Source organism: Staurois parvus, unplaced genomic scaffold (assembly GCF_062004578.1).
Source record: "Staurois parvus isolate SC_StPar_1 unplaced genomic scaffold, SC_StPar_1.0 ptg001227l, whole genome shotgun sequence".
NCBI lineage: Eukaryota > Metazoa > Chordata > Amphibia > Anura > Ranidae > Staurois > Staurois parvus.
This window is the reverse complement of record NW_028319023.1, coordinates 399,220-426,502: the sequence shown is the minus strand read 5'-3', so window position 1 is coordinate 426,502 and position 27,283 is coordinate 399,220. Positions and strand designations below refer to the sequence as shown.

The window sequence follows — 27,283 nt, the reverse complement described above, 5'->3', positions numbered from 1 at the left end:
TCCTTAGCAACCGATGACTCCTCAGCTGTCAGTGGTTTCCCCACTGATGGCTGAATGTAAAAAAATGAATGAAAAAATAAGAAAAAAAAATGGCGTGGGATACCCCCCATCCATACCCTTTGGGTCTGGTATGAAATTTAAAAAAAAAAGAAAAAAAAGGCATGCCCCCCCCCCACAATCCATACCAGGCCCTTATCTGAGCATGTCAGGAAAGGGAGCGCCCCCCATGAACCATACCAGGCCACATGCCCTCAACATGGATGGCAGCTTTGGAGTAGGGGGGCTCCCCCCCAAAGCACCTTGTCCCCATATTGATGGGAACAAGGGTCTCTTCCCCAAAAACCTGGCCTGTGGTTGTGGGGGTCTGTGGGCAGGGGACTTGTAAGAATCTGGAAGCCCTCTTTAACAAGGGGGCCCCCCAGATTCCAGCCCCCCCATTTGAATAAATATGGGGTATATAGTACTCTTGCTCATTCACCAAAAAAGTGTAAAAAGTGAGAAAAAACACAACACCAGTTTTTGACCTCTATTAACAAACAAAAAATAAAAAATAAATGTCCCCCGAAGTAGATCCATCATCAATCACAATGAACACCGGCCACCGACCTGAAGGAAAAAAAAAGATCTCCGTACCCGACAATCGCACCCACCATCTGACAATTCTTAAACAACAAAGGGACAGGCCCACCCGATGATGTCACCATGTGACCCCGCCCCCTTGTGACTTCATTGACCCAGCATGACCCAGTCAATGATGTCAAAAGCTGGCAGGATCACCCAGCAACATCATTGGGTGGCCCTTCCCCTTTGTTATTTACCCGCCTCCCACCCGCCATATAGTCCAATGATGGGTGCAAGGTGGTTTTCTCGTTCTGGGAGGATGTCAAATGACGTCCTCCCATTTTCACTGTGCATGTGCGGCTCCGGGAGTGCGCAGCGCGGCGATTGCCAGTGCACTGTGTCCATCGGACACAGCAGATCACCAATCCACAGAAAGAGCTGAAGATGTCGGCTCGGTCATGTGATCAGCTGTGTCCAATCACAGCTGATCGCATGTAAACAGGGAAATGCTGGTTATCGGCATTTCTCTCCTCTCGAGCTGTCACGCTGACAGAGGAGAGGAGAGCCGGTAATCGGCATTCCTCGGAGGGGACATCTACTGATCATCGGGGCACTGATCAGTGTAGCCCCAGCAGTGCCACCTGTCAGTGTCCATCAGTGCCAGCTGTCAGTGCTCATCCACGCCACCTGCCAGTGCCCATCAGTGCCACATCAATGCCACTTAGTGCCCATCTGAGCTGCCTTTCAGTGTCACCCATCAGTGTCAGTCAGTGCCACCTATCAGTGCTTCCAATCAGTGCCACCTATCAGTACTGCCAATCAGTGAAACCTATCAGTGCCAGTCAGTGCCGCCTATCAGTGTGCATCAGTGCCCATCAGTGCTGCCTATCAGTGCCGCCTAACAGTGTCAGTCAGTGCCACCTAACAGTGCCAGTCAGTGCCGCCTATCAGTGCCACCTATCTGCCGCCTATCAGTTCCGCCTATCTGTGCCATATATCAGTGCTGCCTTTCAATGCCCATCAGTGATGCCTGTCAATGCCCACCAGTGCCACCTACCAGTGCCCATCAGTGCCACCTATCAGTGCCCATCAGTGCCACCTATCAGCGTCCATCAGTGCAGCCTATCAGTGCCCATCACTGCAGCCTCATTAGCGCACATCAGTGAAGGAGAAAAATCACTTATTTACCAAATTTTATAACAAAAACTAAGAAAAAACTTTTTTTTTTTTCAAATTTTTTAGTGGTTTTTTGGTTTAAGAAAAAATAAAACCCCCGAGGTGATTAAATACCACCAAAAGAAAGCTCTATCTGTCACAAAAAAATTATAAAAATTTCATATGGGTACAGTGTTGCATGACCGCGCAATTGTCATTCAAAGTGTGACAGCGCTGAAAGCTGGAAATTGGCCTGGACAGGAAGGGGGTAGAAGTGCCCGGTAGGCTAGTGGTTAAGAACTGTCATTCAGTGGAGCTGTCAGACGGCGGGAGCCTTCGTAGGGTGCGGGGCTCTTTTTTTTTTTTTCTTTCTTCAGGTCAGCGTCTGGCGTTCATTGTGACTGACGTTGGATCTGCTTCGGGGGACATTTGTTTTTTGTTTTTTAAAAAAGGACTTCCAGATTCCAATAAGCTCCCCACCCGCAGACCCCCACAGTCCAGGGTTGTGGGGAAGAGACCCTTGTCCCCATCAATATGCCCTGGTATGGTTCAGGAGGAGGTGGCTCCCGCTCGCCCCCCCCTTTTCTGGCCTGTTGGGCTTCATGCTCAGATAGGGGCTTGGTATAGATTTTGGGGGGTCACATGCCATTTTTTAATTCTTATTTTGGTGTTGGGTTCCCCATAAAATCCATACCAGACCCATAGTGCCTGGTATGGATGGGGGGGGGGGGGGGGGGGGGCAACGCCATAAATAAATAAATAATTTCTGGCAATTCTTTTTTTTTTTTTACATTTCGTTGTCAGTGGGGAAACCACTGACAGTTGATGAGCCATTGGTTGCTAAGGAGTCCAGTTTCCCAGCCCTCTCCTAAACAACCAGCAATTCTTCATACAGAATTCAGATCGGTCAATTAATTTTTGGCTGATTCAAATTGAAATCATTCTGAAAATTTGGAATTTGTTAGAAAACAAACTAATGAAACTAAAAGAATTTTAATGAAATTTGTTACTATATTTATTCGGAAATTTGGATGCATCCAAATCTCCGAATAACCAAAAATCAGTTTGAATTTAGATTCGGACTGAAATAAATTGCACATGTCTAGTAGTTAGAGTAATAGTGACCTTTCTAACAAAACAAAACAGATCTTTTTGGCTCCTCTCTCTCTTTCTGTTGGGCTACCCCAAGGCCCCATCCTTGGACCTCTCCTTTTCTCACTCTACATCTCCTCCCTGGGCCATAAAATGCTGTGCAAACTGTAGGCACTATATAAATCCTGTATAATAGCAATAATACTGCCACACTCATCTTTGCTGGGATCCAGTGCTGGGTGCCCTCTCCAGGAGGTGTCCACCACCACTTCATCTGGATCACTGGTGCCATGACCAGTAAGGAGTCAGCTCTTCCGTTCACTGTGGCAGCCAACAGGGAAACAGTTCTCCTGATTAGCAATGCTTTAATTGTGAATGGTTTGGCTGTCAAGCAATACATCGCTGTGCTTTAGCTGAACCTCCCATATGCAGTACTCATCTGTACCCTCCATACCTGCTTCCAGCGGTAGTACTCACCAGTACTCATCGGTTCTCTCCATGCCTGCTTCCAGTGGTAGTACTCATCTGTACCCTCCACCATACCTGCTTCCAGCAGTAATACTCACCAGTACTCATCTGTTCTCTCCATGTCTGCTTCCAGTGGAAGTACTCATCTGTACCTTCATGCCTGCTTCCAGTGGCAGTACTCCCCAGTACTCATCTGTACCTTCATGCCTGCTTCCAGTGGCAGTACTCCCCAGTACTCATCTGTACCTTCATGCCTGCTTCCAGTGGCAGTACTCCCCAGTACTCCTCTGTACCCTCTATGCCTGCTACCAGTGGCAGTACTCACCAGTACTCATTTGTAGCCTCCATATCTGCTTCCAGCAGTAGTACTCATTTGTTCTCTCCATGCCCGCTTCCAATGGCAGGCCTCACCTGTACTCTCTGTACCCTCCATGCCTGCTTCCAACCTCTCTTCTCATGAAACAGATAGGTAATTAAAGTAGACTTGGGGTGTTTGAACCCCCAGTACCCTCCACCCCAGATATTTTCCAAAAAATATAACGATTTTCAACTTACCCAATCCAGTTTGAGCCTTTAATGGGATATCAGATGAACGTCTTGATTTACTGCTGAGAAAAAAAAAGCTATATTTATGGGTCACACCAAGACTACTAGTGATAGAACTGAAGCAGGGGCAGACTGACAACTCATGGGGCCCCCGGGCAATAGGGGATCATTGGGACCCCGTGTCCTTGCCCAAACTCAAAAAAGCCTATGAAAAAGGTACCAGGGGCATCTCATGGAGCCCCCTACTGACCCCGGGCCCTCGGGCAGTGCCCGAGTTTCCAAGTGGTCAGTCCGCCCCTGAACTGAAGCCCTTCCTATGCATATGACTAGTTTAAACACTTCTTCAAATCAGATAATATTGGCATTTTGAAATCCATAAATAAATTTAAAAAAAAACAAAAAAAACATGGTGGACACCTCTCTGGCACCCACATCTCTGGCACCCAATTTCAGCTCGTGTGCTCCCCTTTTGGCTGGCCAGTCTTGGGCAGTTGAGTACAGTAGTTGCCCTGTTACTATACTGTGTCTTCTAATATTGCTTTGGCTCTGCTTTTACTGTAAATGTACCAATGTATTACATGTATTAAAGTTGATGCCGTACACTATTCCAGTATGATTTGAAGGTACATCAATTTGAAGGTTCCTTTTGTTATCCAATTGATATATCTACCTATGCTTAGAGTTTGGAAGAAGCATGGGTACACTTTATTATGTTACTTCCAAGTCTGCAATCCAAGGATTTCATCCAGAGGAATTTTAATCTAAATGACAATTTAAAATATTTTCCTATATTCTCAGAAACAGACACAAACCGTGAAGAGCGTCTCCTCCATAGGATCACCAGGAGAAGAAGGATGAGCAGTAAAATGACAGTGGAAATCGACCCCACAATGATGTGAATGTTGCTGCTCACAGGAACTGTGATGGAAACCAAAAGAGAGAACTATTATTAGATAATACATTCCAGGGTATTGATGTGGACAATGCACTCTAGTATATCAATATGGAATGGGTTCCATGTACACCAGTCAACAGTGGTCAATTGAGGTACGTGAGTAAGATGAGATAGAGCTCTCTCTGTTTGTCCTGGTGAAAGAAAGTAAGAGGAAATCCAAAACGTTAGAGTTGTCCCCCCCAAAAAAGGTGAGAGGAAAACTTCTAATAGGGACTTCTGTTCCAGGTGGGGTTCCTCTCACTTTGGGAGAATTCCTTCAATTTCCCATTGCGCCTGGGACAGAAAGTGAAGGTTATTTCCCCCAATGGTGCACAGACAGAGAAAAAGGGGTTTTAACCCTTCACTGCTCTATCTTAAACTACAAAAATAGCTATACACATGAAGGAGAAGAATAAACCTTTTTTTGTAGGAGCCTGTAAAGCATTCAGCAGGTTGCGGGTGCAATGCAAGGCTCCTGCAGACTGTCAGAGTATTTGTCTGCTCATACATCACATGGGCAGGCCGTTACAGAAAGAAAGGAGGACTCAATGGACTACAAGAGTGCTCACCAGCGCCCCTGCATTGAGAACTACAAACTGTCAGCCACAAAGGCTATTGGCACTTGCAGTTCATTTATTCACAGAAGCCTGTGCATGAATGATGTGACTGTGCGGGGCTCCGCCTCTTTTCAAAATGTGACAGCAGGTGTGGGCAGAAGATCCCCGGCCTGCTGTCACAGAGAAGAGGGGGGCAAGGAGAGGCTACAGGAGTAGGAATATGTTGCATGTTCCCAAAGGTGAACTTAGCCTTTAAAATCATAAAACAGCATATATATACAAACACACAAACTTACTTTGAAGGAACCCTGAAAAAGCACATGATGATTTCTCCACCTTGGAGCAGAAAAAAAATAAATAAATACATTACAACTCATGTGGGGACTTTTAAATAATCAAAGTCTACAGATGCTCATCAGACAACCAGCCAGCCACACCAATGTGTACAATTCATTCCAGACTCTTCCGTGGCCGATCTGGACAGCCAGTCATACCAATGTGTACAATTCATTCCAGACTCTTCCATGGCCGATCTAGAAATCCAGTCGTACCAATGTGTACAATTCATTCCAGACTCTTCCATGGCTGATCTGGAAAGCCAGTCGTACCAATGTGTACAATTCATTCCAGACTCTTCCGTGGCCGATCTAGAAATCCAGTCGTACCAATGTGTACAATTCATTCCAGACTCTTCCATGGCTGATCTGGAAAGCCAGTCGTACCAATGTGTACAATTCATTCCAGACTCTTCCATGGCTGATCTGGACAGCCAGTCATACCAATGTGTACAATTCATTCCAGACTCTTCCGTGGCCGATCTAGAAATCCAGTCGTACCAATGTGTACAATTCATTCCAGACTCTTCCATGGCTGATCTGGAAAGCCAGTCATACCAATGTGTACAATTCATTCCGGACTCTTCCATGGCCGATCTGGAGAGCCAGTCATACCAATGTGTACAATTCATTCCACACTCTTCCATGGCTGATCTGGAAAGCCAGTTCTACCAATGTGTACAATTCATTCCGGACTCTTCCATGGCCGATCTGGAAAGCCAGCAATACCAATGTGTACAATTCATTCCACACTCTTCCATGGCTGACCTGGTCAAGTGGAGTTACCCTTTAACTGCTTCCTGACCACCCTATAGCAGAAACACTGCTACAGGATGGCAAAGCAGTGTGCTTACAGTGAAGCACACGGACACAGGACTTAGAAAAACAGCACACAGTTAGCCCTTTGATCACCCCACATGTTAACCCCTTCCTTCCCAGTGCCATTAGTACAGTGTCAGTGTTTTTTTTTAGCGCTGATCACTTTGTTGGTGTCACTGGGGATGTCAGTGACCCCAAGTCAGTTCCACCCCCCGGTGTCAGAAGGTTCACTGCAGTCCCGCTATAAGTCGCTGATCGCTGCCATTACTAGAAATTTTTTTTAAAAAAATCCCAGTATCTATACCGCCATTTGTAAACGCTATAACTTTGACGTAAACCAGGGGTGGGCAACTGTGACCCTCCAGCTGTTGGTGAACTACAAGTCCCATCATGCCTCTGCCTTTGGGAGTCAAGCTTGTAACTGTCAGTTTTGCAGTGCTTCATGGGACTTGTAGTTCTACACAGCTGGAGGGCCACAGTTGCCCACCCCTGACATAAACCAAATAATTTACACGTATTGGGATTTTTTTTAGTGAAGACACGGAGCAGAATACATTTTGGCTGAAATTTATGACGAAATTTGATTTTTTTACATTTTTTTTTACAGGACATGTTTAATAGCAAAAAGTCAAAAATATTGTTTCTCAAAATTGTCAATATTTTTTTTTTATAGCACAAAAAATAAAAACCGCACAGGTGATCAAATATCATTGAAAGAAAGCTCAATTTATGGGAAAAAAAGGAATGTAAATTTCATTTGGGTGCAGCGTTGCACGAAATATTGTTTATTTTCTCAAAATCGTCTTTCTTTTTTTTGCTTATAGCACAAAAAATAAAAAAACTGCACACGCGATTAAATACCACCGAATGAAAGCTTAATTTGTGGGGAAAAAAGGACGTAAATTTAATTTGGGTGCAGTGTTGCACGACCGCGCAATTGTCAGTTAAAGTAACTCAGTGCTGTACTGCAAAAAAAATGGCCTGGTCAGGAAAGGTGGAGAAATCCTCTGGAGGGCGAGGAGTTAAAAAAGGGAAATCAAAACCATTTCAAACCTTTATGAAGCGGCCAGTTAAAGGTCAACTCCAGTCCTTTTTAATGGACGGGGAAGGGCTGGACTTGTTAAATGTTTTGTCTTCACAAAGGAGATATTTATCCTCTCATAGCTCTGTCTGGACCTGCCGCATGGACCGCAAATGAAGTGAAATCTCCCTCATGGGGCCCCCTTAATAATCGATTTATAGAAAAAAAAAATGTTTGCGACCACAAATGACCATGAAAGGACTGATTGTAGCCGTATTAGTGCACTTGCCACAGAAACATAGTACTGTCTGTGATCCTTTTTTTTGCACTAAAATACAATTTCAGGACAAGCTTTTGTGGTGTGTCCCCTTCTTCAAGGTCCAAACCTTGCACTGCTTGGACCATGAAGAAGGGGGCATACCCCAAAAGCTTGTCCTGAAATTGTATGTTAGTGCAAATAAAAAAAGTATCACAGACAGTACTACATTGTTTCTGCATGAAAGGACTGAACACAAATAACTTTGTTCCATATAATATATACCTCAAAAAATGTGTTACCACCAAATGCAAAAGTTAAATGTAAAATAAATGTCTATAAATCAAATAGTCCCCACACCATGTGGAATGAATACGAAGCTTGCCGTGGTCTCCTCTGTGAGATCTCAGACAGTACCGATCGCCATCACTGCGACAGGAGTCACTTTGGGTGGGGGGCCCATGGAACCCAGCTCACTTCGGAAAGGTGGGGAGACCCCTGTCTCAGTTCCCCATATCCCTTGTATGTGTAAATCACCCTGTGCCTGTTAGGGGTGATCTGTCCTAATATTGGGGGGATTTGTCTCAGACTGTGTAGACATGTCTAGGAGATAGGTGGGGTGGGGGTTGTGGATTGTCTGGTGTTATGTGGCTGCATCTCATTGTTCTATTGTTTGTCTTGCTTGGGAGCAAACTGTTATGGGATGTATGTGTTTGTGTATTAGCTTAGTGTGGGGGGGGGGTGTCTCCAGCAGCCTTCCCTCCTGATGGGACTGTCTGCTGGTGTGAAGTTTGAATACCTGTGTGTCTCTTGTTACTAACTGTAGATTGCCCCACCCTGTGTCATTATGCAGGGAGGGGGGACTGTCCCCTGAGTGTATATATCTTGTATCTGTGTTCAAATAAACTAGTCTACCTCCTGGTTTACTTCAAGACTGGTGTCGTCTGGATATTGGGGTAACAATAGCCAGATTCACTGTCTCGAGTTCCAGCAGCTTCTTGACGGAGAAATGCGTTTTTATTACAAAATATATGAAAAATATTTTTTAAAATACATTTTCAAGTATTCTGTATGTCCTGAAAATACAAATCTATATTTTTGGAATGCATTTACAAATATATGTGTGATGGAGATCAGAAATGTTGTTTTGTTTTTGTGTTGTTTGTTGAACTCGATGGGGGTGTCCAGCAAGCAGTGTGTCTGCTTAGTTAAATCTCAGAGTTCCTATTCCCCGCAGGGTGTGGGAGATGAGGTGGATCTCAAGCAGGGGGCCCAGACAGCATGGTTTCCTGTGGCTGTGAAAAGCCAGTTGTGTCGGCACCAGGGGCTTGAGGCTTGGGGGAACTGGAAAGGACCTATGTGGGGAGAGGGACTCTTAGAATGTGCAGAGCTTGAGTCAGGATGGAAAGAGCAGCTCATGGCTGCAGTCTTAACTAGGAGATGCATTGAACTGTGTCTTGCTTTGTGCACTGCTGGGACTTGTGGTTCTACATTGCCTGTGTGGTCTTGAAGCTGCGGCCAAGACACACAGCCCTCTGACTGCCCCTGCGGAGTTGGTGCCTATCTGTCTAGACTTCCTCTGCTGGGGCCACTGCTGGCTGGTGAGTCCCTGAATTGCTACCCTGTGCTCTGCCCGTGTGCTGTGTGCCAGCCCCTGTGCTGAGGATCCAGCCTGGACTTAATTCTTGGCTGCCCAAGTTCTGCCACCCTGTTGGGTGCGATTTGGATTTAATTCATTGCCTGCCATAGACTGCTACCTGTTGTGTGCCATTCGGACTTAACCCTTTGCTGCCCTTGAGCCTGGTGGACTTAACCCTTTGCTGCCAGTGAGCCTGCTGCCCGGAGCTCTCCCCTGGTGGATGTAACTCTTTGCTGCCTGGAGCTGCCTATGTGAATTGGCCATGAGTTGCCTGTGTGGACTGTAACCCTCCATGTCCGGCTCTCCGCTTCCAGTAAGTGGGCTAACCCCATGTTGCCCAAAAGACTGAGCCCAATTCTTCCCATGAACCTCAATTCCCACGGAACCTCCACCCCTCTGTCCTGTTGAACCTGGAGGAGTATTGGCCCCCTGTTGTCCCATATTGCCTTCCAGAGAACTTTACTGTGTTGCTGAGTCTGGTGTTGATCTGTGGACACCAGATCTATTGTCTGTACCCCAAAAAACTCCAATAAATGCCCGCACATCAGGTTCCATGCAATCTGTCTGCTTGTGCTCTCTCTCTGCGCTCCTAGTATGTGACAAAATGTAAAAATGACTTTTATATGTTGAAAAAAAGAAGAATATATTTAAAAATATATATATTTTTAAAAATATTTTCATACATTTTGTAATATATACAAAAACGCATTGCAACGTGCAGTATATATTTATATATGTATTGAAATATATTGAATACGGCCAAAATTGTAGCATTTCAAATATATATCAATATATTTGGGAAGAATATTTTAAAAATATATTTTGAATATATTTTTCTCATGTGGGCATCCTTAAAGATTCCCATATAAATTGGATTTGAGGTTCTTTTAAATGTGATAGATTAGTAGCTAACAAAGCATCACTTTGTTTAATATTGGTATAAAGTGGCTCAATGTCTACGGTCACCAAATAAATATGGTCCCCAACAGGGACATCCTTTAAGATATTAATCGATAAAGAAGGGGAAGAAAGTTGTGAGGAACTTGGTTCCTCTGACTTCCTGCGGTCACAAGGAGGCAGCTGTCTGAATGGACGCTGGCACCCCATGTGACTTCAGTGGCCATCTTGGGTCAGGCAGAGACTATTTAAGGCTCCTGGGTTTGCAATTAAGCAAGTGGTTAGTATATGGACAGGATACGCGTCTGGTAGGGACAGTGCTTAGTGGTAGGGAAGGTTCCGGAGGAGGGTGGACAGTGTAGGGACTACGTCTACCTCACTTCAGGAAGCCTCCAATTTGGGTGCAAAATGGCCAGGTCGCATTCCACTCCTCGTTGCAGACACTGTCGGCATCTTTCAAGTCTCCAGACCAATGTCACGGTTCATAAGCGGCTCAAGACAGTTGTGCCTTTGTACTGCACCCTTCTCACAAGCACTCACTGAAACATAACTCTCTAGGAACCATAACACACCAAATATGTTAATTAAATGACTTGTCCTTAGATTCCTATTCATGAATCTGCAATTATTTCCACAATCTCCAAAAAACAGCGACTCTCAGCCCTCATTCATGGCACTCACACACCAGGAAGACATCAGTATAGACATCAGTATAGACATACGTGTTTCCAGTGGCTGGTGACCCGAATGTAGACGGTGTAGTTGTGGTTGGGGATAAGAGGAGCATTGTGGAACCCATTATAATGGTGGTTATCCCCCAGGATGAAGGTTCTGGGTCCGGTGAGGTCCTCTGCAGGAAGGACAGCTGCAGTATAACGGCCTGAAGTCCAGCTGGAGTTGTATAGGGTGTTTTTGAAATTCAGACACTCCTTTGTTGAATTGCCTTCCTGACCACCAAAGACAATGATCTCATAAGATCTGGAGGAGGAAAATACCAGAATAATCTCAGCTATGCAATATAATGTGTGTCCTTATCTCTGCTGTCCTTAAAGCAGAGGTCCAGTCAAATTTAAAAAAATAAAAGTCAGCAGCTACAGTACAAAAACTGTAGCTGCTGACTTTTAAAAAAAAACAGACACTCACCTGTCCCTGGATCCTGTGGAGTCATCGCTGCAGCCGGGTTTACTGGCCGTCCTCTCTCCCCAGTGCCGGAATCTTCAGTGTGGGCACCCGGCTGTGACAGCTTGTGGCCTCAAAGTTGGGTGTCCACTGTGCATGCGCGAGTAGTGCTGTACTTTTTGAATGGTCACGTAGTCTTCTGGGACCAGTCATGTGTCCCAGAAGACCACGGAGGGGGGGGGGACAGCTTCCTCTTCCGATCGCCTTGGTGATCACAGTGGAAGTGGGAGCGGGTACCTGTCAAATTCAGGTACCCCCCTCCCCAAAGATGCAATGAGGAGAGGGGGATGAAGACTTAAAGTGAAACTTCTCCTTCTAGGTGGGGCTCCGCTTTAATACATATAATTTCCCAGCTTTGATTATTATATCAACACAAATGAAGAAATTCTGATGAACTGTAAATCCGTCATATTTCATGAAATTTTTTTCAAACACTGAAGAATCTTAGGGACAGACATGTAAATAGATAGATGCTCCCTTGTTGGTTCAAATCGGAGGTGTTGTTAGGATTCTAAAGACCCAGGGCTTCCATATGCACCTTAAAGTAGAACTGTACCCATAACAACTTGATAAAAAATTATGTTCGTTAGCAAGGACCATACATTCCACATTAATATGATGCTACCAAAATGAATGTGTGCCGTAAATTGCCTCCAGCATTGCTCCTGGTTCTTCTTTCTGCAGGAGGCAATTTTTCTGAAGCTTCAGAGCCCCTGAGCAGCAGTAAATCTTTAGTCTGTCAGAGGATCGGCTTCTACAAAATCAGCACAATGCCAAAAATAGAGAGCAACCGAGCATGTGCAGAGCAGGTGGGACAGTGTATTACTGGATTTAAAACAGTATGTGCATTTTTTTGTAATGATTTATATAGATATACCTGCAAAAGGGGCCAGCCTGAAGTGCTGTAGCGGGATGTAATTTACTGACTAAAATTCCACTTTAATGTGAAAGTTGAGGGCTGTGTATAATAACATAAGGGAAAACAGATGAGTCGGTTCTCCTCCACCTTTCTCTTTGTTGTCCTCCTTCTCTTTGACCTCTCCCTTGGAATGTACTTTTTACAGACAATAGACTGAATCAAGAATAGCAGGAGAATCCAAAGGACACAAAAGTACCCAGCATTTCCACTGCTTCCACCAATCCACCATTTGTAACTGTAAAGTCCTCTTTAGACTTGCCCTGTGAGTCGCAGTACATGCGCATGCACATCAATGTGTGTGATTTCTCCCTTTAACATGCACTACATTAAGGAAGCCCATTTTTTAATGGGCTTCCAACACAGCAAAATGTAAAATTCTTCAAATTTGTGAGTCTTTAGTGCCTTCCCCTAGAAGGGCCTTGTGCTAGCAAGGGGTACTCTCTTCTACCAATACCTTGTCCTAGGTTATGCTATTCCTACACTCTCTAGCGGAAGTAGTGGCCAATTTAAGGAAAAGAGCTGGGTTAGTAAATTGCTGGATGATCTTCAGCTGTTACCTGCAGCTTGAACTCCAAACCTGTTCCTAAAATCTGCTTCCCCATTGTTGATGCCCTTGCATGTCTTTGAACTTGTCCCTACTCTGCTGTTGACCTGTGCGAGTTTCTGACCATGGTTTGTCTCTGCTAAATCCTGGTTTTACCTCGGCAAGTTCCTAACCATAACTTGTCTCTGCTGATTCCTGGTTTAATCTTGGCAATTTTCTGGTCATAGCTCGTATCTACCGATTCCTGATTTGACTTTGGCTAGTTCTTCACAACAGCTTATCTCTGCTGATTCCTGGTTTGACTCTGGCTAGATCTTGACCATGGCTCTTCTATTCTGGTTTTTGGTGTAACCATGGCTTGCCTTCTGAGCAAGACTTTGCTTACTACTTTGCCTGCTGTCTGTCTTCTTGGCTACCAACCACCACTTGTGCAGATCTTACTTTCAGCCTGCTGTGTATTCTAGTGCCCTAACCAGATGAATTCTGGTCTGTCTGCTCCCAGGAACCCCGCTTTCAGTTTGCGTAAGCCCTCACAGTCAAGCCTGCCTTCAGAAGGAAGTTTCTGTGGATTGAGCTTCTGGCACCCATGCCACAATGTGCCATCCTGCTCCCTGTTCTACACTTCAGTGGTGTCTGGTCCACAGGTATAAAGGAAGCCCTCCTATTTTCTCTGCCTACAACCAGGTACGGGATGGTACCAAAGCACCAAATCCCAGCAGAGGTCTTGGAGAACATCAAAACAATTCAAATCAAGTGCTAGGAAACATCTCTAAATTATCCTTTTACTTAATCCGATCATGTCACTGATGATCATCTTGGGAATAGATGCAACAATGCATCCCCACTCACATTTTATTTACACAAAACAGTAACTAGATAGAAAGTCTTATTTATTTTATATTAGCAGTGCGTCCAAATGTAGCAATGACTCTGGTGGGGGACACAGTGGTCATGTGAGATGGCCCTCACCCCATGACCATTGCATCTTCTCACACAAAAGAGGTTATGACAAAGTGCAAAAATAGCATAAGATCCAGTGACTTAAGTGATCACATATATTCTGTCACGAGCAAGGTGACAAATGGTGTAATCAAAACAAGGCTTGTCCTAGTATGGATGTAGGAGATTCAGTGTTCTCCATTAGAGAGTGATCCTTCCAAGCCGTGGTGTTATAACCGGTGAAAAAATGAAGGCTGTGCACTCACCAGATGCAGTGTGACTGTGCATCAAGAGACAATATTCTCTTATGGTTCTGTTGATGGCTCCTGTGTACATGGATCTGGTCAGGCTGGGTGTTCCTCACTCATTCTTGCCGTTAATGCAATTCAGTCTCCCCTACTATAAGCGGCTCTATGACCGTGAGATGAGTATAAAGATGGCAACCGGGACCACGTGATGCCAACGGCGTGACATCACGACGCTGTAGCTCCTTCGTGCTAAACGCACATAATCAAAGGGGGTATGCTTTATACTCATCTCACGGTCAGTGTGTTTCTTCCTCATGTTACACTACTTATTCAAATAAATCCATTCCTTAAAATGGGATTACGCTATTGGCCTCCTCTTTTCTTTTGGCCCCTGGTGAGCCATTCACTACCCATAGAGCCGCTTATAGGAGGGGAGACTGAATTGCATTAACGGCAAGAATGAGTGAGGGACACCCAGCCTGACCAGATCCATGTACACAGGAGCCATCAACAGGTCCATAAGAGAATATTGTCTCTTACTGCGCAGTCACACTGTGCATCTGGTGAGTGTACAGCCTTCACTTTTTCACCGGGTATAACACCACGGCTTGGAAGGCGCACTCTCTAATGGAGAACACTGAATTTCCTACATCCATACTAGGACAAGCCTTATTTTGATTACACCATTTGTCACCTTGCTCGTGACGGAATATATGTGATCACTTAAGTCACTGGATCTTATGGTATTTTTGCACTTTGTCACTGGACACTTTACTCATGATTATTCTGTTATTTTTGCTTTTAGACATTTTATTCATGTTATATGATTTTAATATTTTAGCGCTGCACCATTTTGTATATTTTGAGTTTTGAAAGGTTATTTGGTACCCTTTTGGTGCTTTGGCTGCTATTTGCTTTCTAGCGCTCGCTTTACATTATACGACAAAAGAGGTTATGTACTTATGTTGTGTCAAATACCTCCAGCAGTCGAGGAACAGCAAAGCAACAGTTTCAATACATGGGCCTCCAGAAAGGTATATGTTGCAGTCAAGGGTCAGGCTCGGAGACCAGTAGCTATAACAGCGAAGAGGCTTCCACCAACCAGCAGGATAGGTTTACAAGCAGGTCACCCTGACAGATAACATGGGCTCACCTGAGGTGCGGAGTCTCAGCACTAACCGGTATTCAGCAGAGCTCCTGATGGTGGAGATGCGTTTTGCTGCATGTTAGTACCAGGTTGCAGTCCTCAGGATAGGCCCACAAAGGTTGAGGAAGCCAGGGACCAGTAGTATATAACAGGCAGGGATCAAACAGAAGCATAGTCAGTAACCAAGCCAAAGATAGTAGTGGTACCGGTTGGGATCAGGCAGAAGCATAGTTGAGGAGCAAGTCAAAGGCCGGTAAAGAGTGGTAGCAAAGTTATGGACGGCAGCAGGAGAGACAAGAGCGAGATATTGGCTGGAGAGAGCACAATAATCTGGCAAAGAGGAAGTGCAGAGGCATGGCTTAAATAAGGAAGTTCAGGGGAGGAGCAAGAGATTCAAGGTTCATAACAAACAAGGTCAAGGAAGGATCATTCAAGGAATTGTTCAGGGAGCTATCCAGTATTCCAGGTGGCTCAACAGGGAGAGACATTGTCAGACACAGCCAAGGTCTCTGGTTTGAACCCAGGCCCTGACAGTAAGTATAAAACAATTTCTTTTGCAGGCTGGGCTTATTTGACCTTTGATCCTGAAGTTCCAAGAACGCATTAGTCATTTTTAAGCAGTTCCTCACCTGATTGGCCCATTCAGACTGAGAACTGGTTGGAGTTGTAAAGTGGCATCACTTATTGTCTTCTCCATGTGAAGAGGAGGATCTGGAAAAGAAGATTCATTAATGAGGAAACAGAACTGATCTGCTGTGTGCTGGTTAAGGCTTTCTGACCAGAGGTGATATGGAAATTGCACCCTGTATAATTAGATCAGACTTGGATCAAACATTGTAAATGATTTGAAATATCTGAAATAAACCATTACCCAATCAGCATGCAGGCAAACAGGGCAGCGTTTTTTTTTTCAGGGGGGCAGCACCCCCCCAGGAAGAAGGGACATATGCAGCACGGGGACCAGGTGGGATCCAAAAGAAGCTGCTTGATTGTGTATGCAGAGCCCGACTCTCATTCCCGGGGATATCCAGAGCTGTGAAGGTGAGTGACTTTCTCTTTGTTTCCGGGGGTGGGGGGGTGTTGATGGAAGGCTCTCTTGGGTGGGGGGGGTAGGGGGTGTTGGTAGGTGTTAGGCTATCTCCGCTTGGCAGGCGTCTGATTTTTCTGTTGCCTAGGGCAGCAAAAAACCTAAAGACACCACTGATATGGACATATTATTAGTTAGGATGAGCTGATTCACCAGCAGCAGCCCCAAGGAGTGAGTCAAGAAAACTGAATTATACTGGCTGGAATATAAAAAAAAAAAAGGGAGGACAGTGGAGCCTCTTGAACCGGTCAGTCCTCAGGAGGTGCACCTCCTATGGCTCATGTGGCTTTGCTTTCTTCTTTTTTTGTGTGTAACCCCAGAGGGTTCCTTATGGGCCAATATTGTGGATTTTTAATTGATTCCACTATCCAGTTTCATTTTTAAGTGTGGTCTCTGCCATTACAAAAGCCACGTCACCGTCCAGGCTTGCAAGTTTGAATTTTCTTTATATCCTGCCCAGTATGATTACGTTTTGATTATTGGGTTGAATATGGACATTTGGGCACCGCTTGTGCTGTTCTGGACCTACCTCCTGGGGTTGCTGCTGGTGGACACAGAACAGAAAATAGAATTAGTTTTTTCTTGGAAAATTTTCAGTCTTTTTTATATAATAATAAAATCCAGTGGTGATCAAATACCACCAAAAGAAATCTCTATTTGTATGAAACAAATTATATAAATGTCATTTGGGGACAGTGTTGCATGACCGAGCAATTACCAGTTAAAGTATCACAGTGCTGAATAGCAAAAAAATCCCTAGTCATGAAGGGGGTAAAACCTTCCGGAGGTCAAGTGGTGAAATGTAATTAGTATGATGATGATAAGGAGGAGGGAGGAACCAGGGAAGGCAAAACATAAGCAGATTAATTTCCAGTTTCAACAATAGAGAAGTCCATACCCAATACCCCCTCTCCAGTCTGGTAGTGGATATCTCAGGTGTTCTGAAATCTATAAAGCCTTTTCTCCAGCTCTTCTCCAGACACATTGGGGGAGATTTACTAAAACTGGAGCACACGGAATCGGGTGCAACTTTGCATGGCAGCCAATCAGCTTCCAGCTTCAGCTTGTTCAAATAAGCTTTGATAATAAAACCTGGAAGCCGACTGTCTTCTATGCAGAGCGGCACCAGATTTGGAACCCTTTAGTTTTAGTAAATAACCCTCACTGTCTACACTCCCATTGACCCATAAAGAATGGTCTCCTTGATACATTGGATTGTCCATGTCCCCTATACCCTATAGCTGATCATCAAGGCTCTGCACCAGATTTGGAACCCTTCAGGTTTCGTAAAAAAACCCTCACTGTCTACACTCCCACTGACCCATAAAGAAATGGTCTCCTTAATAAATGGGATTGTCCATGAACCCTATACCCTATAGCTGATCATCAAGTCTCTGCACCAGATTTGGAACCTTTCAGTTTTAGTATATAACCCTCACCCTCTACACTCTCATTGATCCATAAAGAAATGGTCTCCTTAATAAATGGGATTGTCCATGACCCCCATACCCTATAGCCGATCATCAAGGCTCTGCAGCAGATTGGTGTCAGAGGTGAACCTTCCATTGTGACACAACATCAAACATCCCGCTGATATAAATATATAAATAATAATGTTTCTACCTAATGGCTCCCAACTCCCATGTCTGCCAGTGTACTCACCTCCAATATCAGTCTCAATGTGCTGGATTGTGACGTCCCCGGCTCCGGCTGATGTGAATCCTCGGAGGGTGATGGTGTAGTTGGTTCCATACTGGAGGGGGATTTTATATTCCGTCACATTGGATGGAAACTGGAGAGATTCATCCACAGCAAAGGACACATTGTAATCCCTCCAGGCTGAGATATTCATCTACAAGGAATCATTTCATAGGTTATATCTTATGTCACTCATTTTATCACCGCATAACAAATACAATAAATAAGTAAATCAGTTCTATTTAGTAACCCAAAAAAGGAAATCTGTGATGATTTAGGCTCCTTTCACATTGCGGCAACTTGGGATCTGACTTGTGAGATCCTAAGTCACATGACATGTGAAATTCCATGTTAGTCAATGAAAGCGGTCTTCTTTAGCATGACTGAAGTCGCTTTAGAAAAAGTTCCTGTAACTACTTCAAGTCGACATTTATCCTACTTGGATACATGGATGTCTCCAAGTCGGACCCTCATCTATATTGATGTGATTTGGATCCGACATTACAGGAAGATTACACAAGCATGGCAAGAAAGTCACTTCAAAGTTGCATCAAATCGCACCAAAAATCATACTCACGTCGCATCAAATTGCCAGCATATCACTGGCAAAGTTGCACCATAAGTCGTGCAACTTTCAGGTCACAGTAGTGCGTACCGAGCCTTAAGGTCAATGCTTGTATTTACTATACAGGTGTACCTCAGTTTATGAGCTTTACGTAATGTTCGGTTTACGAAAGAAAATCCATTGAAAATAACGCCTCCGTTTATAAATTTTTTACAATTTGTTTTCGTAACATGAAGTGTATGTCGGTGCCGATTTTTAAATCCAATTGCCGTTTTTTTTTTTCTTCACTATAGCTCACAGAATTAGCTGTCACTTTCCCCGGAGCTCAAGGAAACTTTCTTTTATCTCGGGAAAGAAACTAAAAGGAAACTTTGTTTCTTTTATCTTGGGAAAGAAACTAAAAGGAAACTTTGTTTCTTTTATCCGGGGGGAATGTAACGATTGAATCTCTGAGCTATAGTGAAGAAAAGAAAAAGCCAGTAATTACATTTAAAAACCGGCACGGACCTATAGTGACAGCCATAAAAAAACAATATTGGTGAAGCGCTTCACATGAAAAACGAAACAAGTAGGTGCAATGATATAAAAACACATATAAAGTGCCCACACTGTATTTTTCTATCATTGCACCTACTTATTTAGTTTTTCATGTAAAGCGCTTCACCAATATTGTTTTTTTATGTCATACATCCTATGGTATTGGGAATAGGTGGTAGCAGCTTGTATATATTTGGGGTTGTGTTTGTTCATACCAGTGGAGCACAGGGGGATTATATATTTTTATAGTGACAGCCAGTCACACATACACTGCTCCTCTCCTGCCTTTCTCACCCCCCCCCCCCCTCACATCTGCAGTACACACGGTCTCCTGTATCGGCTGCATTTTTCCTATCAGCAGAATGCCGATAGAGCTATTTTCGGCTGATATGTTTTGGTGGATGGAATTTCTGTGCATCCCTAGTATTTATGCCTTTAAAGTGCACTTTATAAAGAGTTTTGAACAGATAAAATACTTTTTAAACATTTTTCTGACCTCCGGAACGGATTCATTGGTTTTCAATGCATTCCTATGGGAAACCGCATTTTGGTTTATGAATTTTTCGCAATATGAAACGTCCCGGAGAACGCATTAAATTCGTAAACCGAGGTACACCTGTATATATTTTTTAATTGTTTAATGTTGGTAACATGTAATACAAGATGCATCCCTGGCGGAGGATGTAGAGAGCGTTATGGTTTATCATAAGCAGCCTTTCTGAACCAAGGTTCCTCCATAGGTTGGTAGGGGTTCCTTTAGCCTCTTGAGGACCTCCCTATAGCACATACAGTGAAGGAAATGCGTATTTGCTCCCCTGCTGATGCTGAATGTTCGCCCCTCACACAGAAATGATCGGTCTAACAATGGAATGTTCGGTGTAACACTGAGAGACAGAATACAACAACAAATTCAGCAGAAATGCGTCTAACAAATGATGACTGATCTGCATGTTCATGAGGGAAAGAAGGATTTGATCCCCTATCATTCAGCAGGATTTCTGGCTACCAGGTGTCTTTCATACAGGTAACAAGCTGAGATTAGAAGCATTCTCTTAAAGGGAGTGCTGCTAATCTCATTGTGTTACCTGTATAAAAGACACCTGGCCACAGGAGCAATCAAACCATCAGATTCCAAACTCTCCACCATGGCAAAGACCAAAGAGCTGTCCAAGGATGTCAGGTACAAGATGGTAGACCTACACAAGGCTGGACTGGGCTACCAAACTATGGCCAAGCAGCTTGGTGAGAAGGTGACAACAGTTGGTGCAATCATTCACAAATGGAAGAAACACAAAACAAGTGTCAGTCTCCCTAGGTCTGGTGCACCATGCAAGATCTCACCTCGTGGAGTGTCAATGATCATGAGAACAGGGAGGAATCATCCCAGAACTACACGTGAGGATCTTGTCAATGATCTCCAGGCAGCTGGGACCACAGTCACCAAGAAAACAATTGGTAACACACTACGCCGACAAGGACTGAAATCCTGCAGTGCCCGCAAAGTCCCTCTGCTCAGGAAAGCACATGTCCAGGCCCGTCTGAAGTCTGCCGCTAAAAGTCGCTGATCGCTGCCATTACTAGTAGAAAAAAAAAAATCCCAAATATCTATACCGCCATTTGTAGACGCTATAACTTTCATGTAAACCAATTAATTTACACATATTGGCATTTTTTTTTAGCAAAGACATGTTGGCCAAAATGTATGAAGAAATTTGATTTTTAAACTTTTTTTACAGGACATGTTTAATAGCAAAATGTCCAAAATATAATGTTTTTTTTCTCAAAATTGTCAGTCTTTTTTTGCATATACACCGTGTTCCAAATTATTATGCAAATGATATTTTTCTAATTTCCCTCAATAATTGATGTAAATAACAGTCGGCAGAATTCTCAGGTTACAACTATAAGAGGACAATTCACATTTTATTGAACAAACCTCCTAATGATAACAGGATTTTTGTTCCAAATTATTCCGCACAGGAAGTTTCAAAACACTTTCTAGGTTGTAAAGAACTGAAAATTGTCATTTGTTGTGTTTGCAGCAAATTTACTGAAATCAAAAGCTATTTCAATCAAACTTCTAACAACATTGTAACTTTGTAACCATTTGAAGCGGTCACGTTACATTGTAACATAGGAGCCCTTATCTGATAGCAGATCACAAGTCTGGCATCCATTGAACTTGGGAGTTTTTGGACAGTTTCTGCTGGAATTTGTTTGCAAGATGTCAGAATAGCCTCCCAGAGCTGCTGTTTGGATGTAAACTGCCTCCCACCCTCATAGATCTTTTGCTTGAGGATGCTCCAAAGGTTCTCAATAAGATTGAGGTCAGGAGAGGATGGAGGCCACACCATGACTTTCTCTCCTTTTATCCCCATAGCAGCCATTGATGCAGAGGTATTCTTTGCAGCATGAGATGGTGCATTGTCATGCATGAAGATGATTTTATTACGGAAAGCATAGTTCTTCCTTCTGTACCAGGGAAGAAAGTGGTCAGTCATAAACTCCACATACTTTGCAGAGGTCATCTTTACACCTTCGGGGACCCTAAAGGGGCCGACCAGCTCTGTTCCCATGATTCCGGCCCAAAACATGACTCCACCACCGCCTTGCTGACATTGCAGCCTTGTTGGAACAGGGTGGCCGTCCACCAACCATCCACTACTCCATCCATCTGGACCATCCAGGGTTGCACGGCACTCATCAGTGAACAGGACTGTTTGAAAATGAGTCTTCATGTATTTTTCTGTCCAATGCAGCCGTTTCCGCTTGTGAGCATTGGTTAGTGGTGGCCGAATAGAAGGTTTATGCGCAGTTGCAGGACTCTGGAGGACTCTACACCTTGATGTCCGTGGGACTCCAGAGGCACCAGCAGCTTCAAATATCTGTTTGCTGCTATGTAATGGGATTTTAGCAGCTGCTCTCTTGATCCGATGCCCGGATCTGGCAGAAATCTTCCTCAATGTGCCTTTATCTGCACCAACCCGTCTGTGCTCTGAATCAGCCACAAATCTCTTCATAGTGCGATGATCACGCTGACGTTTTCCTGAAATATCGAATGTTTTCATCCCTCGTCCAAGGCATCGAACTATTTCACTCTTTTCGGCAGCAGAGAGATCCTTTTTCTTCCCCATATTGCTTGAAAATGGCGCTCTGCTTAATAATGTGGAACGCCGTCCTTTAGTAGTTTTTCCTTCAATTGGGCTCCCCGGCCAATCTAATTATCTCCGGTGTCCCAGATTGTTTTCAGTGATCAAAAGAGCCCTGACACACAATGCCATCCATGAGTTACACTGAAAAACAAAATATTTCATCTTTGTGACACTTAAATAGAATTTGCATAATAATTTGGAACAGGGTGTAGCACAAAAAATAAAAAATGTACAGGCGATCACCACCGCAACAAAGCTCAATTTTGTGAGAAAAAAAGGACGTAAACTTCATTTGGGTGCGGTGTTGCATGACCGTGCAATTGTCAGTTAAAGTAACGCAGTACTGTTTTGCAAAAAATGGCCCGGTCAGGAAGGTGGGGGGGGGGGGGGGATCCTCAGGAGAGTGAGAGGTTAGCAGTGGTGGAATAAACTCTCACCTGATGGTACCAGAACCAGCAGCATGGGGCCAGCAGAGTTTCTTCTCTATTTTGGCAGGTAACACCATTGATCATGATAACTGTATGTAAATGGGGGAATTCTATCCACTGACCACCATTGTACCATGAATTCTTCCCAATTACCTCCAGGTTGATGGACCCGTTCTCTCACTGACCACAAATGTAGTGTAGCTAATGTACCAACAATTGTATACAAAACCAAGGCTCAAAATATCAAGTCCTGAGCTACTAGCCAGGCCTTAAGAGTTGCTCACCACCAGTTGCCCCACCCTGCCCCACCCCTAATCCCACCCAACCCCTACCCTGCCGCACGCTTAATCCCACCCAATAAACACGTCCTCATAAACTATCTCATGAATGACACTTTGTCATGTTTTATGCAGAATAAAGTTACAACTAAATATTAGCAACAACTTTAACAATATTAACATGAGGCAATGTAAACATAAAAGCAAAATAAGTGTCCCCCATCAGAGTCCCCGCAGAAACGCATATTTCCCACACTGCAAGTGGTGTGAACCAGCGCTCAGGAAAAAAAAAATCTTTTGGCTTCTGATTAAAAAAAAAATTCCATGCTGTCTGTACTGGGAGGATCCATGGATCACCTGGGTTGGGATGAGCACCCAATCATTACATGGGGAGGAGGTGAGCTGCAATCCTGCACAGTCCACTGCCTGGATGTAGAAGTATCTGATGGGAGGCTGATGAGGGCATCCAGCCCGGGACCCCACAAAAGGTTTCCCCTCTGGGCCCAGCCTCAGCACACACACAGGGAACACACATAGGGCCAGGGGGATGAGGAGGAGCGGGGGCCCTGGAGAGACTGAGAGCAGGGAGTATGTCATGTGTGCCCTGAGCTCTTCCCAACTCCGCTCCGCCAGGCATTCAGGGAGGGGGCTGGAAGATCTGGCCACTTCTGATTGGTGCTCTGTGGAGGGGACAATCTGCAAAGACCCTGCTGACTGGGGAGAAAGAGTGTTCCTCCATCGATGCATTGTGTCTGGGACACAACCCCATGTTATTTCCACTCGTCAAATGTGAGCAGGCGAGTGGAAATTTTGAGCCCTGACCTAAACATTACTTACAGTGTCATTAAACCCAAATCAATGGAAACATGCTATATTACATTGTGTGCATACTCTGCTACTAGAGCATTCGTTTTCCTGTAGATTGTAAAAAGCCTGGTTGATCCTGCTGTTCACTGTCCCTCCCTCCTTCTCTGTGTCCCCGCTGCAGCCTCAGATAATGCACACCAGCTACTGTCATCTACTGAGCATGCTCAAATTTCAGTCCCCTTCTAAGCTCTTCATTTCCTCCTTTTTCTTATTTGTGCAGCCCATGTGACTATAGAGTTACACATGTGGGAGTATACACAGTGGTAAATGACACTCCCCTCCCTCCCTCCTCCATATCCCTGCTAAACACTATAGGGATGGGATATTAGATGGTGATTGATGGAGTCTTCACCTCCCTGCTATTCCCAGCACATACACACCTTATACAAAGGTTGGAGGGGCATGACACAGCTTGTGATTGGCAGAACCTCCCCCTGATATCTTTACATTGAACAATGTGAACGCTATTGTCAGACAACTTAAACTCAGCCTACACCATGTTATCGCAAATAAAAGAAATCAACATTTTCTTTTAAATATAGATTTGTAATACACTTTAAAACACTTTGTAGCAATTCATGATCTATTTTGATTCTCTATACTGAAACAGTTTTTTAATGTCTTGTGACTGGTACAGCACCAATCAGCTCTGTGCGGACACAGATTCATACATCAGCAGAGTACTAGAAACTCCTCCCCCAAATCTTTTCCTGAGAATGGGAAAGACCTGGGAAACGTCAGGTGACCTCTGAAAAACAATGAATAAATACACTACTCAGATGGTTTCTTATAATAAATTAAATACATTGGCATACTCTATGCTCTATACAGTGCCTTGAAAAAGTCTTCACACCCCTTGAAATTTTCCACATTTTGTTATGCTACAACCAAAATCGTCAATGTATTTTATTGTGATTTTATGTGAGAGACCAACACAAAGTGACACATATTTGTGAAGTGGAAAGAAAATGAGAAATATCTGAAAAGTGTGGCGGCATTTGTATTCAGCCCCTTTTACTCTGATACCCCTAGCTAAAATCTAGTGGAACCAATTGCCTTCAGAAGTCACCTAATTAGTAAATAAAGGCTCCCTCTGTGTCATGTGATCTCAGTATAAATACAGCTGTTCTGTGAAGCCCTCAGAGGTTTGTTAGAGAACATTAGTGGACAAACAGCATCATGAAGGCCAAGGAACACACCAGACAGGTCAGGGATAAAGTTGTGGAGAAGTTTTAAGCAGGCTTAGGTTATAAAAAAAATCCCAAGCTTTGAACATCTCCCAACATATCCCAAGCTTTGGAAAGAGCACTGTTCAAGCCATCATCTGAAAATAGACAGAGTATGGCACAACTGCAAACCTACCAAGACATGGCCGTCCACCTAAACTGACAGGCCAGGCAAGGAGAGCATTCATCAGAGAAGCAGCCAAGAGGCCCATGGGAACTCTGGAGGAGCTGTGAAGATCCACAGCTCTGGGGGGAGAATCTGTCCACTGGACAACTATTAGTCGTGCACACCACAAATCTGGCCTTTATGGAGGAGTGACAAGAAGAAAGCCATTGTTGGAGGAAAGCCATAAGAAGTCCCGTTTGCAGTTTGTGAGAAGCCATGTGGGGGGCACAGCAAACATGGAGGAAGAAGGGGCTTTGGTCAGAGGAGACCAATATGGAACTTTACAGTCTAAAAGCAACACGCTATGTGTGGTAGAAAACTAACACTGCACATCACCATGAACACACAATCCCCACCGTGAAACATGGTGGTGGCAGCATCATGTGGTGGGGATGCTTTTCTTCAGCAGGGACAGGTAAGCTGGTCAGAGTTGATGGGAAGATGGATGGAGCCAAATACAGGGCAATCTTAAAAGAAAACCTGTTATAGTCTGCAGAATGCTTAAAACTGGGATGGAGGTTCACCTTCCAGCAGGACAACTACCTGAAACATCCAGCCAGAGCTACAATGGAATGGTTCTGATCAAAGCATCTTCATGTGTTAGAATGGCCCAGTCACAGTCCAGACCCAAATCCAATGGAGAATCTGTGGCCAGACCTGAAAATTGCTGTTCCCAGACGCCCTCCATCCAATCTGACAGAGCTTGAGGGATTCTGCAAAGAAGAATGGGCAGAAATGTCCCTCTCTAGATGTGCAAAGCTGGTAGAGACATCCCCAAAAAGACTTGCAGCTGGAATTGCAGCCAAAAGGGGTCCTACAAAGTATAGACTCTGGGGGGGCTGAATACAAATGCCGCCACACTTTTCACAGATTTATTGGTCACAAATGTTGGAAACCATTTCTCATTTTCCTTCCACTTCACAATTATGTCCCACTTTTGTGTCGGTCTATCACAGGAGTCTCCAAAATTTCTAAACAAAGGGCCAGATTATTGTCCTTCAGACTTAGGTGAGCCGAACTGTGAAAATTTTAGATCTGCTCAGCTGTCATTGGCACAACGATGGCCAACCTCAGAATTTCATTGTTTCTTATTGGGCTTCCAAGCCCGGGCTGCTCGTGGACAATGCAGAGCCCTTTGAAAAGCAGAGGGATTTAGGAGGGAAGGCTGGGGAGGATTCTCAGCAATGGTGTACAAACAGCTGGTTGGTGGGATTTTTCTGGAAGGAGATGTCTGCTGACCAGCAATGAAAGTCATGTGAAGATCTTTCCGTCAGGAATGGACAAGGCTCTGTTCCAGATGTTATAACAGTGGCTTTATCTGTGTGTATTGGTTGGCCTCTATGAATCGTGGTCTGTGTTTTCACTCCCATCAGGAGAAGACCTATTGGTTGGACAGAGCTGGTGGCCTACATTGGTGGACAATTTGTAGAACAGCAGAATATATAAACGTGTAACATCTCATTGTGCTGTTTACAATCCTGGTTTACAGATGGGATTTCTTTATTCCTGAAATGTTGCTATGCTGTGGAATTGTGAAATCCCAGAGAAGAATTGGCTGCAGGAAAGACAGAACTGACATTCTTGGGGTGGTATTTATTTCTTAAAAAGCAGCAGCTACATCATTTGTTGCTTCTAGCTTTTAAATATTCACACACTGGGGTGAAGTTCATCTTTAACAAAGTTATACTGTTTTACAAATCCTCTAATACTTTGTAGACAAGAGTCTGTTGTTTACAGAGCTCAGTAGTTCAAGCTGAAATCAACAGACACAAGTGAAGGAGTCTGAGCAGTGACTCCTCCCCCTCCCTCCAAACAGTTCCACCAAAGGTTTCAGAGATATACTGTCTGAAAGTAGACAGCTAGTGCTGAGTTCTCTCCTTAGATAACCCACAGTGCTCTGGGAATCTTGTGTCATGGGTACACTCTGTATTAAATGTCTATTTGTAATTACTTTATATTACCAAAAAAACTTACAATTCATTTTTAAAACACATTCACTTAAAAAAGTCAAAGAAGATTGGCT

At 44.1% G+C, this 27,283-nt stretch overlaps 1 protein-coding gene across 1 annotated transcript in view; it reads right to left on the bottom strand.

The window, feature by feature from the left end:
• Positions 1 to 27,283, bottom strand: part of LOC149438005 (receptor-type tyrosine-protein phosphatase kappa-like) — a 197,632-nt gene that overhangs the window by 75,352 nt on the left and 94,997 nt on the right. The window contains exons 7-12 of the mRNA XM_089660339.1: positions 18,006 to 18,195; positions 15,886 to 15,967; positions 11,003 to 11,258; positions 5,610 to 5,649; positions 4,635 to 4,740; positions 3,832 to 3,881 (exon numbers count right to left, since the gene is read on the bottom strand). Of these exons, the coding sequence (XP_089516465.1) occupies positions 3,832 to 3,881; positions 4,635 to 4,740; positions 5,610 to 5,649; positions 11,003 to 11,258; positions 15,886 to 15,967; positions 18,006 to 18,195 (724 nt within the window). The remainder of the gene's footprint in view (positions 1 to 3,831; positions 3,882 to 4,634; positions 4,741 to 5,609; positions 5,650 to 11,002; positions 11,259 to 15,885; positions 15,968 to 18,005; positions 18,196 to 27,283) is intronic.